The sequence below is a fragment of the Natator depressus genome, chromosome 8, assembly GCF_965152275.1.
Source record: "Natator depressus isolate rNatDep1 chromosome 8, rNatDep2.hap1, whole genome shotgun sequence".
NCBI classification, from domain to species: Eukaryota; Metazoa; Chordata; order Testudines; family Cheloniidae; genus Natator; species Natator depressus.
The window spans coordinates 222493-237874 of record NC_134241.1 but is presented as its reverse complement, the minus strand read 5'-3'; the positions used below and the strand labels follow the sequence as shown (position 1 = coordinate 237874).

General features: G+C 47.8%; 1 protein-coding gene across 2 annotated transcripts in view; it reads left to right on the top strand.

The window, feature by feature from the left end:
- KDM3B (lysine demethylase 3B) overlaps positions 1-15382 on the top strand; it is a 134538-nt gene that overhangs the window by 80096 nt on the left and 39060 nt on the right. For both annotated transcript variants that reach the window (XM_074960092.1, XM_074960091.1), the window contains exons 10-11: positions 5031-5245; positions 10460-10612. In XM_074960092.1, the coding sequence (XP_074816193.1) occupies positions 5031-5245; positions 10460-10612 (368 nt within the window). The remainder of the gene's footprint in view (positions 1-5030; positions 5246-10459; positions 10613-15382) is intronic.

The following is a 15382-nucleotide window of genomic DNA, read 5'->3' as shown; positions in this document are numbered from 1 at the left end:
TCTCGTCATAGAAGGCAATTAGATTAGTCAGGCATGACTTGCCCTTGGTGAAACCATGCTGACTGTTCCTGATCACTTTCCTCTCGTGTAAGTGCTTCAGTATTGATTCCTTGAGGACCTGCTCCATGATTTTTCCAGGGACTGAGGTGAGGCTGACTGGCCTGTAATTCTCAGGATCCTCCTCCTTCCCTTTTTTAAAGATGGGGACTACATTAGCCTTTTTCCATTCGTCCGGGACTTCCCCTTATCACCATGAGTTTTCAAAAATAATGGCCAATGGCTCTGCGATCACAGCCGCCAACTCTCGGATGCAGCGCATCCGGCCCCATGGACTTGCGCTCATCCAGCTTTTCTAAATAGTCCCGAAACACTTTTCTCCACAGAGGGCTGGTCACCACCTCCCCATGCTGTGCTGCCCAGTGCAGCAGTCTGGGAGCTGACCTTGTTCGTGAAGACAGAGGCAAAAAAAGTATTGAGTACATTAGCTTTTTCCACATCCTCTGTCACTAGGTTGCCTCCCTCATTCAGTAAGGGGCCCACACTTTCCTTGACTTGCTTCTTGTTGCCAACATACCTGAAGAAACCCTTCTTGTTACTCTTAACATCTCTTGCTAGCTGCAACTCTAGGTGTGATTTGGCCTTCCTGATTTCACTCCTGCATCCCCGAGCAATATTTTTATACTCTTCCCTGGTCATTTGTCCAATCTGCCACTTCTTGTAAGCTTCTTTTTCGTGTTCAAGATCAGCAAGGATTTCACTGTTAAGCCAAGCTGGTCGCCTGCCATATTTACTATTCTTTCTACACATCGGGATGGTTTGTCCCTGTAACCTCATTAAGGATTCTTTAAATACAGCCAGCTGTCCTGGACTCCTTTCCTTCATGCATCCGATGAAGTGAGCTGTAGCTCACGAAAGCTTATGCCCAAATAAATTGGTTAGTCTCTAAGGTGCCACAAGTACTCCTTTTCTTTTTCCCCCCTCATGTTGTTCTCCCAGGGGATCCTGCCCATCAGTTCCTGGAGGGAGTCAGTCTGCTTTTCTGAAGTCCAGGGTCCATATTCTGCTGCTCTCCTTTCTTCCCTGTGTCAGGATCCTGAACTTGACCAACTCATGGTCACTGCCTCCCAGGTTCCCATCCACTTTAGCGTCCCCTACTATTTCTTCCCGGTTTGTGAGCAGCAGGTCAAGAAGAGCTCTGCCCCTAGTTGGTTCCTCCAGCACTTGCACCTGGAAATTGTCCCCTACCCTTTCCAAAAACTTCCTGGATTGTCTGTGCACCGCTTTATTGCTCTCCCAGCAGATATCAGGGTGATTGACGTCTCCCATTAGAACCAGGGCCTGTGATCTAGTCACTTCTGTGAGTTGCCGGAAAAAAGCCTCGTCCACCTCATCCCCCTGGTCCGGTGGTCTATAGCAGATTCCCACCAGGACATCACCCTTGTTGCTCACACTTCTAAACTTAATCCAGAGACACTCAGTTTTTCTGCAGTTTCATACTTGAGCTCTGAGCAGTCATACTGCTCCCTTACATACAGTGCAACTCCCCCCACCTTTTCTGCCCTGCCTGTCCTTCCTGAACAGTTTATATCCATCCATGACAGTACTCCAGTCATGTGAGTTATCCCACCAAGTCTCTGTTATTCCAGTCACATCATAATTCCTTGCCTTCACCAGGACCTCCAGTTCTCCCTGCTTGTTTCCCAGGCTTCTTGCCTTTGTGTATAGGCACTTGAAATAACTCGCTGATCGTCCCTCTTTCTCAGTATGAGGCAGGAGCCCTGCCCTCTCGCACGCTCCTGCTCGTGCTTCCTCCTAGTATCCCACTTCCCCACTTACCTCAGGGCTTTGGTCTCCTTCCCCCGGTGAACCAAGTTTAAAGCCCTCCTCACTAGGTTAGCCAGCCTGCTTGCAAAGATGCTCTTCCCTCTCTTCGTTAGGTGGAGCCCGTCTCTGCCTAGCACTCCTCCTTCTTGGAACACCATTCTGTGGTCAAAGAATCCAAAGCCTTCTCTCAAACACCACCTGCGTAGCCATTCGTTGACTTCCACGATTTGACGGTTTCTACCCCGGCCTTTTCCTTCCACGGGGAGGATGGACGAGAAGACCACTTGCGCCTCAAACTCCTTTATCCTTCTTCCCAGAGCCACGTAGTCCACAGTGATCCGCTCAAGGTCATTCCTGGCAGTATCATTGGTGCCCACATGGAGAAGCAGGAAGGGGGTAGCGATCCGAGGGCTTGATGAGTCTCGGCAGTCTCTCCATCACATCATGAATCCTAGCTCCTGGCAAGCAGCAGGCTTCTCGGTTTTCCCTGTCAGGGCGGCAGATAGATGACTCAGTCCCCCTGAGGAGAGAGTCCCCGACCACCACCACCCACCTCCTTCTCTTGGGAACGGTGGTCGTGGAACCCCCAACCCCAGGACAGTGCATCTCATGCCTTCCAATCGGCGGAGACTCCTTCTGTTCCCTTCCCTCAGATGTATCATCTAGTCCACTCTCCGCATTAGTACCTGTGGAGAGAACATGAAAACGGTTACTTACCTGTGTCTGCGTTGCTGGTACATGGACGCTCCCCTTTCTTCTTCGGGAGGTCACATGCTGCCAAATTTCTTCACCGTCCTCCTGTCCCCGCTGCGCAGCCTGCTCTGAATCTTCAGAACATTGTGCCCGTAGAAGCATATCCTGACGTCTGTCCAGGAAATCTTCAGTTTCTCTTGTGCAACGCAGGGTTGATACCTGTTGCTCCAGACCTTGAACCTTCTCTTCCAGTATGGAGACCAGCTTGCACTTTGTACAGACAAAGTCGCTTCTGTCCTCTGGAAGAAAGACAAACATGGCACATCCAGTGCAGGTCACAACAGCTGAACACCCCCCATCCATATTACCTTCCTTATACAAGCTCACTCAGGAGTTGTAGTAACTACTCAGAGAAGCCGGCAAGATGTAAGCCTCAGCAGGCTCTCCCCAGGCAAACTCCCTCTGTTAGCCGCTCTGCTGTTAGCTGCTCAGCTGGTTTGCAGCTGACTGGCTTTTATACAGTCAGGCCCACTCAAGACTCACCTGGAACAAAGCATTCCCAATTCACACTTTTCAAACCACCAATCAAACACACTCCATGCTGATAAGGCCTCAACAGGAGTATTGTGTCCAGTTCTGGGTGCAACATTTCAGGAAAGATGTGGACAAATTAGAGAGTCCAGAGAAGAGCAACAAAAATGATTAAAGGTTGAGAAAACATGACCTATGAAGGAAGATTGGAAAAAAAAATGGGTTTGTTTAGTCTGAAGAAGAGAAGACTGAGAGGGGGACATAACAGTTTTCAAGTACATAAAAGGTTGTTACAAGGAGGAGAGAGAAAAATTCTCTTTAACGTCTGAGGATAGGACAAGAAGCAATGGGCTTATATTGCAGTAAGGGTAGTTTAGGTTGGACATTAGGAAAAACTTCCTATCAGGGTGGTTAAGCTCTGGAATAAAAGTGCCCAGAGAGGTTGTGGAATCTCCATCATTGGAGATTTTTAAGAGCAGGTTAGACAAACATCTGTCAGGGATGGTCTAGGTAATACTTATTCCTGCCATGAGTGCAGGGGACTGGACTAGACCTCTCAAGGTTCCTTCCAGTCCTATGATTCTATCTTGAACAACAGTTAAGGAAGGTTAGAACATAAGAATGGCCATACTGGGTCAGACCAAAGGTCCCTTCAGCCCAGTATCTTGTCTACTGACCAGTGGCCAATTTCAGGTGCCCCAGAGGGAGTGAACTTAACAGGTGGTGATCAAGTGATCTCTCTCCTGCCATTCATCTCCACCCTCTGACGAACAGAGGCTAGGGACACTATTCCTTACCCACTCTGGCTAATAGCCATTAATGGACTTAACCTCCATGAATTTATCCAGTTCTCTTTAGTTAGTAACCATTTTGGTTTGGTTTGTTTTTGTTGGGGGGATGGTTGGGGGAGAGGTGGTGCTTTATGTCTCTCCCTTCATTGGTTTTAAAACTAAACTGGTACAAGGGTGAGAAGTTAGATTGACGCTCTGGAGAAATAAGCTCTCCTCTTAGAGGGTACAGCAGAAGTTCAAGCTTCCTTGATATAATGTGGTCCCCCTGCCAGAGGTACGTCAACTTTGATCTGGGGGGCTTCCTCTGTGACTGAAGAGTAGTTCTTCCTCTGACAACTGGCACTGGTTTTTGCTGAGACTGGTGGCATGTATGGTGGATATTTTGCATGTCCATTATAAGCCAGGCTGAGATCAGTTCTAACATGTCAGCCATTGAAACAGTTGTCAAGTTACATCAACTTTGTCCCTGGGGACCACATTTTTAAAGATATTTAGGCATAGCTGCACTCAGCGTTGCAATGCTGAAGTCTCGTTTTTCTAAAAAGGGATTTAGGCATTTAGGAGCTGAAATCCTATTGATAATGCCTAAATCCCGTTAGAAAATGAGACTTAGGCTTCTAAGTCAGTTAGGCATTGTAACGCTGAGTGCAGCAACACCTAAATACCTTTAAAAATCTGGGCCTAACAGTGTAGGCTAACTTTGAGTTAGTAGGGAAAGGTTCTGTATCCTATTCCCAATTCCTGATTTCCCCCCCTCCCCCGTTCCCCTACAGTATTTTTTCAGAATCTAGGAAATAACTTGTGTTAAGAGTCACAATGGAGAACAGTGCACAGGACTTTAGATACTGTCACCTACCAGACCGGATAAATCCAGATGACTTTTATCACAGTGATCCCTTGACACTTTTCAGTACTGTTATTTCCCAAACCTGAATCATTTTCCTTATGTAGAGCTCCCCATCACCACTTGCTTGTAAGGGATGGATCCATTTCCTATTAGCTGTCTACTGCCATTGCCTTCACATAACCTGCTGTGCCTTTCTGGGTATAGATATGAATTGCACTGGTTGAAGAGTATAGGTGGAAACCTTTCTTCTCCTTTCTGGGTGCATGTTGTGACTTGGATGGCTGTAGAAGGTAGATAGCAACCATTCTGCTCCTTGTTGACTAGCTTATACTGTTTTGTTTCAGACTGATATTTACTCGGAAAGGTATCCTACGAGTTGAGGGATTCTTAAATCCCCAGCAGAGTGACCCTGATGCCATGAGCCTGTGGATTCCGTCGTCTTCCCCTGCAGAGGGTATTGACCTGGAGACCTCTAAATATATCCTGGCCAATGTTGGGGACCAGTTCTGCCAACTTGTTATGTCTGAGAAGGAGGCAATGATGATGGTGGAGCCACACCGTAAGCTGTTGGTTTTACTCCTTTTAGTAATGTCTGTACAGTACAGTGGAATGGGACTGAAGTAGGGCTGTCAAGCGATTAAACAATAGAATACCATTTATTTAAATATTTTGGGATGTTTTCTACATTTTCAAATCTATTGATTTCAATTACAGCACACAATACAAAGTGTACAGTGCTCACTTCATATTTATTTTTGATATGTGTTTGCACTGTAAAAAAACAAAAAAATAGTATTTTTTCAATTAATCTAATATAAGTCCTGTAGGGTAATCTCTTTATTATGAAAGTTGAACTTACAAATGTAGAATTATGTACAAAAAGCTGAATTCAAAAATAAAATAATGCAAAACTTTAGAGCCTGTAAGTCCCCTCAGTCCTACTTCTTGTTCAGCCAATCGCTCAAACAGGTTTGTTTACATTTGAAGAAGATAATGCTGCCTGCTTCTTGTTTACATTGTCACCTGAAAGTGAGAACAGGCATTCTCATGGCACTGTTGTAACCGGCGTTGCAAGATATTTACGTGCCAGAAGTGCTAAAGATTCCTGTGTCCCTTCGTGTGTCAACCACCATTCCATGGGACGTGTTCTGCTGTGACGGGTTCTGCTCGATAACAGTCCAAAGCAGTGCGGACTGACGCATGTTCATTTTCATTATCTGAGTCAGATGCCACCAGCAGAAAGTTCATTTTCTTTTTTGGTGGTTCGGGTTCTGTAACTTCCGCATTGGAGTGTTGCTCTTTTAAGACTTCTGAAAATATGCGCCACACCTTGTCCTTCCCAGATTTTGGAAGGCACTTCAGATTCTTAAACCTTGGGTCGAGTGCTGAGCTATCTTTAGAAATCTCACATTGGTATCTTCTTTGCATTTTGTGGAATCTGCCGTGAAAGTGTTCTTAAAACAAATGTGCTGGGTCATCATCCAAGACTGCTGTAACATGAAATATATGGCAGACTTCAGGTAAAGCAGCAGGAAGCATACAATTTCCCCCCCAAGAAGTTCAGTCACAAATTTAATTAATGCATTATTTTTTTTAACAAGAGTCATCAGCATGGAAGCATGTCCTCTGGAATGGTGGCCAAAGCATGAAGGACCGTAAGAATGTTTAGCATATCTGGCACATAAATACCTTGCAATGCCGGCTACAAAACTGCATGCAAATGCCTGTTCTCACTTTCTGGTGACACTGTAAATAAGAAAAAGGCAGCATTATCTCCTGGAAATGTAAAAAAACTTGTTTGTCTTAGCGATTGGCTGAAAACGAAGTAGGACTGAGTGGTCTTTTAGGCTCTGAAGTTTTACATTATTTTGTTTTTGAGTGCAGTTATGTAAAAAAAACAACCAAACAAAAAAAAACCCCTACAGTGGTAAGTTGCACTTTCACGACAGAGATTGCGCTACAGTAATTGTATAGGGTGAATTGAAAAATTCTGTTTCTTTTGTTTATCATTTCTCCAGTGCAAATTTGTAATAAATAATATATATTGTATTCTATGTTGTAAATTAAATCAGTGTATATGAAAATGTAGAAAATCATCAAAAATATTTATTAAATTCCAATTGGTATTCTATTTAACAGTGCAATGAAAACTGTGGTTAATCACAGTTAATTTTTTTAATGGTGATTAATTTTTTTGAGTTAATCACATGAGTTAACTGCAATTAATCGACAGCCCTAGACTGAAGGAATACATTTTGATCCTTGTAACACTTCTGCTTTCCTTTTTCCAAAGAGGAGGTTGTGTTTCTTCCTCTAGAGTGTGTGAGAAACTGAGACCATCTTCAGAGAGTTTCCTCTTCCGTCAGAACAGGTTGTCCTGTGAAAGAACAAATAAGTTGCCAGAAACTGTTAATTCCATATTAAATAAGGAAATGCAAAAATTATTTCCCTTCAGCAACTGACTGACCCAAGACCCTGAGAAAATGAAATGAATGTAATCTACTGTTCACATAGGCAGCTCTACTTTGGGATGGAGTAAGACTTTGGGCCACTGATCATGGATGCGTATGCTATTTATTGCAATTTCTTAATGGCAGAACTTCTTGAATCCACTGCTGACTGCCTGTATGACCAAAATTCACTCCTTTGCACCACACTAACCATAGTACAGTCCTCATCTCACCCCATTTTGCCTCTGAAATGCTCCAAGAAAAAGCTGAGCTTTAGTGTGTTGGGAGGCTAATGGTTCTGGGTTTGGTGGTCTGGGATGTCTGTGTGTTTGCCAAATTGCACATCTCTAGTTGTAAACTTTCAACTGCATGTGCTCAGAATACATTTGTCAAACCTTCATCAAAACCAATTAATTTCAAGCATAGCAAAATCGCAGAGTTCCTAATAAGCTCTGTTCAGGGGTTCAGCATCCAAATGTTAAGATGCTTTGATTCAACCCTGTCAGAATGTACTTAAACACTTTTTCCTCTGCATTAAGAAAGAAAGTGTAACTTTCCTTAACTCAGATGGTTCAAAATTTTCTTCACACTTACAAAATCAACTTTACCTTTTGGCAGAAAACATGAACAGAAAGCCTTCCTGTTAAAGAAATTTTTTTCAAGAAATTGCATATGTGAAAAACGGGAAACAGTATTTTTGTAATTAAATATATTTTCTGTTTAAGAGTTAGTAAGAACCAATGGGTTTTCTCTGACTTTGCAACTCTTTTACATAATTTTTCAGCATGGATGTTGTGAATGTTACCTAGATTTAAATTGTTCCAATTTTGAAAAAGGCAAACTAAATTCTTTGACAAACCTACCAACATTTACAAACTGTAATCCTACAGATTTTAGTATATATTTACATGAATTCAGATAAATGCTCATGAATTTTGATACATATTAGCAGTTTCACACCCATGCCCGCCTTATATGCCTATTGTATGTGCTCCCCAGATACAGTTAATTCTTTAGTCACCCATCCACTGGTTCCATATGCACGCACACCCCCAGACCTGCTAATTCTATGGCTTTTCCACATAGACACCTCTAGTTTGTGGGGAAATCTCTGCCGATTGGCTGCCTTTCCCCTACCACAGGGTCCTAGTGCCCCCCCATCTCCACTGCCAGGGCAGACTGACTGAGCCTGCCCTTCCCCCTCAGACCCTTCGCTTTTCTGGCGGGACCCTCCACCAGCACAGGGGGCCCCCTGCCCTCAGTCACCGCTCCTGCCCCATGCTGGGCAAGGAGGCAGCCCCATCCCTCACCCCCAGTGAGGCTACAGTCAGGGGCAACAGCAGGGGAGGAGGTGCACGCAGCACCCACCACGGGGGAGGCGAGGGAGATTCATGGACCTGAGAGGGTTCCTAGGAGTACATGCAGTGACAGTGGTGGGGGTGAGTGTGCTGCTGGGGGAGCAGGAAAGAGGGGCTCCTCCCTCAGAGCTCGCTGCTGCTGCTGCTGCTGGCAGGGAAAGGGCTGGGGGGAGTCCTCTCCAGCCCCTGTCCCGGAGCAGTCTGCCTGTACCCCCAAACTCATCCCCAGCCCTGCCCCACCCCAGAGCCCATACTCCAGCCAGATCTTTCACCACCCCACCACACCCTCAATCCTCTGCCCAAGCCCCCTCCAACACCACAAACCCCTGATCCCCTTGCACCCCAACCCTCTGCCCCAGCCCTGAGTGTCTCTAACCCCTCAGCCCCATCACAGTGCCCTCACCCCCCACACTCCTACTCTCACCCTGAGCCCCTCCGACACCCCAAACCCCTCATTCCCAGCCCCAGACAAAGCCCTCACCCCCTACACCCCTACTCTTGCCCTGAGCCCCTTCCATACCCCAAACCCCTCATCTGCAGCCTCACCCCACAGCCCTCACCCCTGCACCCCCTCCCATCCCAAACTCCCTCCCAGAGCCTGCACCCCAATCCCCTGCCCCAGCCTAGGGCCTGCACCCCAAACTCCCTCCCAGAGCAGGTGAGGGGCGGAGTTGGGGCGGGTTCTGGGCACCACCAGAATTTCTACAAACCTGTCACCCCTGCTGGTAAAGTACTCATTCTGTTAATACCTAACAGACTCTCAGATCAACTCCCCACCTTTCTCTGGATCTTCCTGCCTCTGCTTTCAGTAGCAACAATGAAGAGAGTGAAAATACTGCTGCCTCTTGTCTCATTAGAGAAATTGTTGCCTAACCAGTGAGGTCCCAGTCAGTGGGTAAGGTTCCTGGAGCGCTTCCCCCCCCCCCCCCCCCCTGAAAATCCAACAACAACAATCCAAGCCTGAAACAAATGTGTTGCTGTCTGGTGGCTCCCCTCCCCTCCTCCACCCCCCAAGTCTCTGCCCTCATGCATTGCCTTTGATATGCTGCCCAGTCCCCTCACATACCTCTGCTCTAGTGTGAAGGCCTGTATCCTCCCATCCTGCTATCTTTAGGGGGTGCCCCATTGTGCAGCCCCCATCCAAGAAGAGCTCCAGGATCTTCAGGGGAAGGGACATGCCTCTTCCCACACCCAACAGGGCCTGGCTTGGCTGACAGACTGAGCTATGCTAGATCCAGCTCTGCCAGCGCAAGGAGAAGATCCGTTCCTTGGTGATATAGGGGTTTAACCCATTACATGCGTATATGCAGAGGATGGCCATAGGGGAAAGGGGAAAAGTAGCCAATTGGAGGGAATATTCCCTACAGATCTGTCAGTCTGAAAACCCAGGAAGCTGGTAGGTCTATGATAAATTACTAAAATCATACGCTTGTCATCTATAGAGGGCTTTAAAACTTTATTTACAGGTAGTAATTAATATAAGGTTTTCTAGTTTCACAGAAGTTTCTGTAAGTTCTCTTATACCTTTTGCTGAAACTCTGTGTGAATCACACAAAATACCCCTGTGCTTCTTACAGCTCTTGGAGGCTTGGTTTTTTCCCCTTTTCCAATGGTAGAAATAAGTGTCACAAGATCAGTACTGCAGATGTCTATCTGATGTCAAACTGTTCTCTCCCAAACTCCCCTCAGGAAGTCTTGTCTCAGTGAATGGTTCTATCTGTGGTGCTTCTAAGATATTTCCAAATTCACTTGGGAGAAATGGAATTAAAGCACTGTATTTGAAGCTTTTGCTGCCCGCAGGTCTCTTTCAGTACTCCCAAATAGCTTTTGCATAGAGACATACTCCAGTGAAGAGTATGTCCTGTGCTGTCCTGTGCTTAAAGATAGCAAGTGGGGTTACGCACTGGGCTGTACAATCCATTATCCAAGCGTTCATTCCTGAAATGTTCCTCCTTTTCTTTGTAGAGAAAGTAGCCTGGAAGCGAGCTGTCCGTGGCGTGAGGGAGATGTGCGATGTATGTGAGACAACCCTCTTTAATATTCATTGGGTTTGTCGCAAATGTGGTTTTGGAGTCTGTCTGGACTGTTATCGGCTGAGGAAGAACCGTCCACGTAGCGGTGAGTACCAGATTTGTCCACAGCCCTTTAACTGGCTAGTTTCCAGGTAAAAAACTCCTGAGAACTAGCTGGAGTTTTTAAGGGTGAGTTAGGGATTACTGATGTGAGAGGTTGGAGGGGTTTGACAGAGTGGGGGAGGTTTTTTCTGTTCTGTTCTGCCCTGTACTCCCCTGTTGACACCTGTCTTCCCTGTTCTTCAAGTGCTTGTTCATGTTGATTCCAAGCAGGTGTGCATGCACTGCGTGCACAGTCATTGGAAGGTTTTTCCCCTAGTGGTACCTGTTGGGTCGGGTGTGGAGACTCCTGGAATCGAGCCTTCATGGCGGTGTATATAGGTCCTTGCCGACCCACCGCCTCTTCAGTTCCTTACTGCCAGTGACAGTTGGAGCTGCGTGTCTCTCTTGCCTTGGCAAGCATTTTCCCTAGTGATCTGACTTTAGATTATCCTGTAGTTAAGTAGTAGTTAGTTAAGTAGAAGTGGGGGGCTTCTCCCCCTTGGGCTCCAGGAGCATGCTTCGATCCCAAGGGTTTAAGCCGTGCGGCACCTGCCACAAGCCCATGCCAACAGGGGACCCCACGACTCCTGCCCTAAGTGTCTTGGGGAGGCACGGCACATCAGATCAGATCACTGCAAGATGTGCAAAGGGTTCCGCCCAAGAACAAGAAGGAAAGGTACTTCAGGCTCTAAGAACTCCTTACAGAGGCAGCTCTCCGTCCCCAGCTGGCTCTGGGCCAGCAGGAGGCTGCACTGAGCACCTCCTTGTGGAGCGCTCTGGCCTCCGTTAAAGAAACAGCACCGAGGAAGGACTCTAGGCATAGAGACCCTCAGCACTGTCACTGCCCGATGCTGAAGCCCGCGGAGGCAACACAGCACCACTTGGGCTCACTGGTGCCACATAAGCGGCACAAGAAGACCGATAGAGGGCGCTCGCCCACGGTGACAGCAGCTGGGTCTAACAGCGCCACTGGTGTGTGTCCCGTGCAGGGGCATCTGGTGCCGGTCTCACAGGAGCCAGCACTATTGACTTTGGGCCTGCAAAGGGGTCCCGCGAGTCCAATGCTTTTGGTTTCTCCTGCTAGAGTGTGCCATGTGGAGGAGCTGGAGCTCCCTTTCACGCCGGACACATTTGAGGCGGCCAGGGGCTTGATTGCCATGACGGCTCCACAGTCCTCCAGCACTGCAAGGTGCAGCGATGATGAGGCACCGCTTGCCTTCTCTGCTTGGCACCGCCATGGTCTCCGCACTCAGGTTCCTCATCATTGGACTCGGAGGTGGATTCCTACTATGCTAGGCGCAGTCGGCACCGATCGGCGAGGTGGCGCCACAGGCAGCAGGTGGGGGTGGTGGTGTGGCAGGCGCAGTGGCACCGTGGCTGCGCAATGGCTTTTCTGGACCCCGTGGTCATACCACCAGACCCAGGGCTCTTTACTCCAGGGACTCACCCTCTGTAATTTCAGAAGGATGCGCCCCTATTCTGCACTGTCCCTCACCTCAAGGCAACGAGTCCTCTCTTTCCATGGTGCAGAGCCCCGTCCGGGTCCTGGCTCCACCATGGGCACCAAGGCCACTGTCGGTGCCGAACAGCATGGCACTGAGCAGGATGCATCCAGAGGGGCAAGAGGGTCTGGTACCATCTAGGACTTAGTCATCATCCTCGCCAGATGAGATGGTGGCGGGTCTTCGTCCTCTGGGCTGTCCCCCATTGATAATAGAGCGCACCAGGAACTGTTGCGCAGGGTCACCCATAACATGGGGCTACAGGCCGAGGAGGTGGTCGAGTCTGAGGTCCCCATGGTGGACACACTAACCTCTGAAGAGCCATCAGGAGTGGCACTGCCACTCATTAAAACGATTCAAGCCACTACGAATACTTTGTGGCAGACTCTTGCCTCATTCCCCTCACAGCTGAGGGGGTGGAGAGGAAGTGATGCCGATGCCCCCTTTGCACCATTCTTGACCGCCGCATTGGAGCAACAGCTGATGGCACTGGCAACACTGGGCTTGGTGCGTGAAGTGTACTTGGAGGTCGGGGTAGAGGAGCGAGTGTCCACCCCAAAACCCCCTTCCCTCGAGGCCTCCCCCGGTGGTCCAGTCCTCAGCCTCATCCCCGGACAAGGTGGTGGCGGGGCCCTTGAGTGCCAGCCTGCCAGAGGACTTCAGAGAGCACGAGGCCCTGCTTCGTTGGATGGCTGAGAAGTGATGGGCCTGGAGATACAGGAGATGGCCGAACAGGCAGACACCCTGTTCAGCGTGCTCTCGGCATCTACTCCTGCCTGTGTTGCAGGTGCATGATGGGGGTCTTAAAAATAGCCAAGGCCCTCTGGCAAACCCCATCATCCATGCCTTCCAGCCAAGGGGTTCAAATACTTGTAAACCCACCCGCCTCCAGGCTCACTGGTCCTCTCTGCGGCCAAAGAGAAGGACAAACGGGCACACTAGTTCAACCCCCAAAAATAGAGGCCAACGGACTGGACCTTTTTGGAAGGAAAATTTATTCCACAGCCAGCCTTCACTTCCGGGTGGCAAACTACAAGGCTTTTTTGGGCAGATACAACTTGGGACTCCCTCCATAAGTTCAAGGAGTCCTTGGCCCAGGAGTTTGGTACCCTGGTGGAGGAGGGTACTGCAGCAGTGAGGTGCTGACTTGCTGGCTAGGGTGGTTGCATCGGTGGTGGTCATGAGGTGCAGCTCCTGGCTTCCGACTGCTGGCCTGTTGTGGGAAATGCCGGTCTCAAGTCAAGATCTTCCATTTGATGAGAATGGTCTCTTTGCACAGCAGACTGATGCAAGGCTGCATGGCCTAAAGGACACTCTGGCCACCCTTCGCTCTGTGGGTCTGCATATGCCACAATTGGCGAGGAAGCTGTTCCGGCTGCCGCCAAGGCGTTGGCTGCCTGGACAGGCGTCTGCAAGGAGAAGGGATAGAGACACGAGCTTTAGTCATCATCACCCTTCCTCCTCCCACTCACCCATGCACCCCAGCCTGGCAAAGCATCCTGGGGGCCAGAAGCACTCATTTTGAAGGTGTTCTCGAGGTGCGTCCCATTCAACTCCCCAGATCCACCTTGTTCTTTCATCAGTGTCTTTGTCCCTACCATTCGGTCTGGTTGTAGGTCACCTCGGATCACTGGGTACTAGAGACAGTATCCCAGGGTTACACCCTGCAATTCTCGGCTGCCCCTTCCTTGTTCCTCTTCAGTGACCCTTCTCACAAGCAGCTTCTCGTTCAAGAGGTCGGGAGCCTCCTGCAGCTGGGGGCGATGGAGGGAGTCCCTCGGGACATGAAAGGAAAAGGGTTCTACTCCTGCTATTTCCTAATCCCAAAAGCAAAAGTTGTCCTCAGACGCTTTCTGGACCTGCGACGCCTCAAGTCTCTCAAGCTGAAGTTTTGCATGGTCTCCCTGGCCTCCATCATCCCCTCCCTGGATCCAGGAGACTGGTATGCCGCCCTCGACTTGAAGGATGATTATTTCCATATTTCAAAGTCAGACTTTTCCTTCGTTTCATAGTGAGTGGACACCATTTCCAATTCATGGCGTTGCCCTTTACCCTTTCATCACCCCCAGTGGTGTTCATAAAATGTATAGCACCAGTGGCTGCTTACCTGAGGTATCGAGGGGTCCAGGTCTTCCTGTATCTCGATGATTATATCATCAAGGGCAGGTCTCGGGAACAAGTGCAGAGGAGCCTCAAACTTTGCCACCGCACTGTTTACCCCTTTCTCCAGATCATTTATGAATAAGTTGAATAGGATTGGTCCTAGGACTGACCCTTGGGGAACGCCACTAGTTACCCCTCTCCATTCTGAAAATTTACCATTTATTCCTTCCCTTTGTTCCCTGTCTTTTAACCGGTTCTCAATCCATGAAAGGATCTTCCCTCTTATCCCATGACAACTTAATTTACATAAGAGCCTTTGGTGAGGGACCTTGTCAAAGGCTTTCTGGAAATCTAAGTACACTGTGTCCACTGGATCCCCCACATGTTTGTTTGACCCCCTCAAAGAACTCTAATAGATTAGTAAGACATGATCTCCCTTTACAGAAACCATTTTGACTTTTGTGCAACAATTTATGCTTCTCTGCGTGTCTGATAATTTTATTCTTTACTATTGTTTCAACTAATTTGCCCAGTACTGACGTTAGACTTACCAGTCTGTAATTGCCAGGTTCACCTCTAGAGCCCTTCTTAAATATTGGCGTTACATTAACTATCTTCCAGTCACTGAGTACAGTACCTGATTTAAAGGACAGGTTACAAACCATAGTTAATAGTTCTGCAATTTTCACATTTGAGTTCTTTCAGAACTCTTGGGTGAATGCCATCTGGTCCTGGTGACTTGTTACTGTTAAGTTTCTCAATTAATTCCAAATTAATTGCACTTCTATCTGTGACAATTCCTCAGATTTGTCACCTACAAACGACGGCTCAGGTTTGGGAATCTCCCGAACATCCTCAGCCATGAAGACTGAAGCAAAGAATTCATTTAGTTTCTCTGCAATGACTTTATCGTCTTTAAGTGCTCCTTTTGTAACTCGATCGTCCAGGGGCCCCACTGGTTGTTTAGCAGGCTTCCTGCTTCTGATGTACTTTAAAAATATTTTGTTGTTTTTGTTGTTTTTTTATTACCTTTTGAGTTTTTGGCTAGCTGTCCTTCAAACTCCTTTTTGGCTTTTCTTATTACATTTTTACATTTAATTTAATTAAATACATTTAATATTCAGGTCTTGTGTTACAGCAGCACAGCTACGGTGCTGTGGCAATGCTCT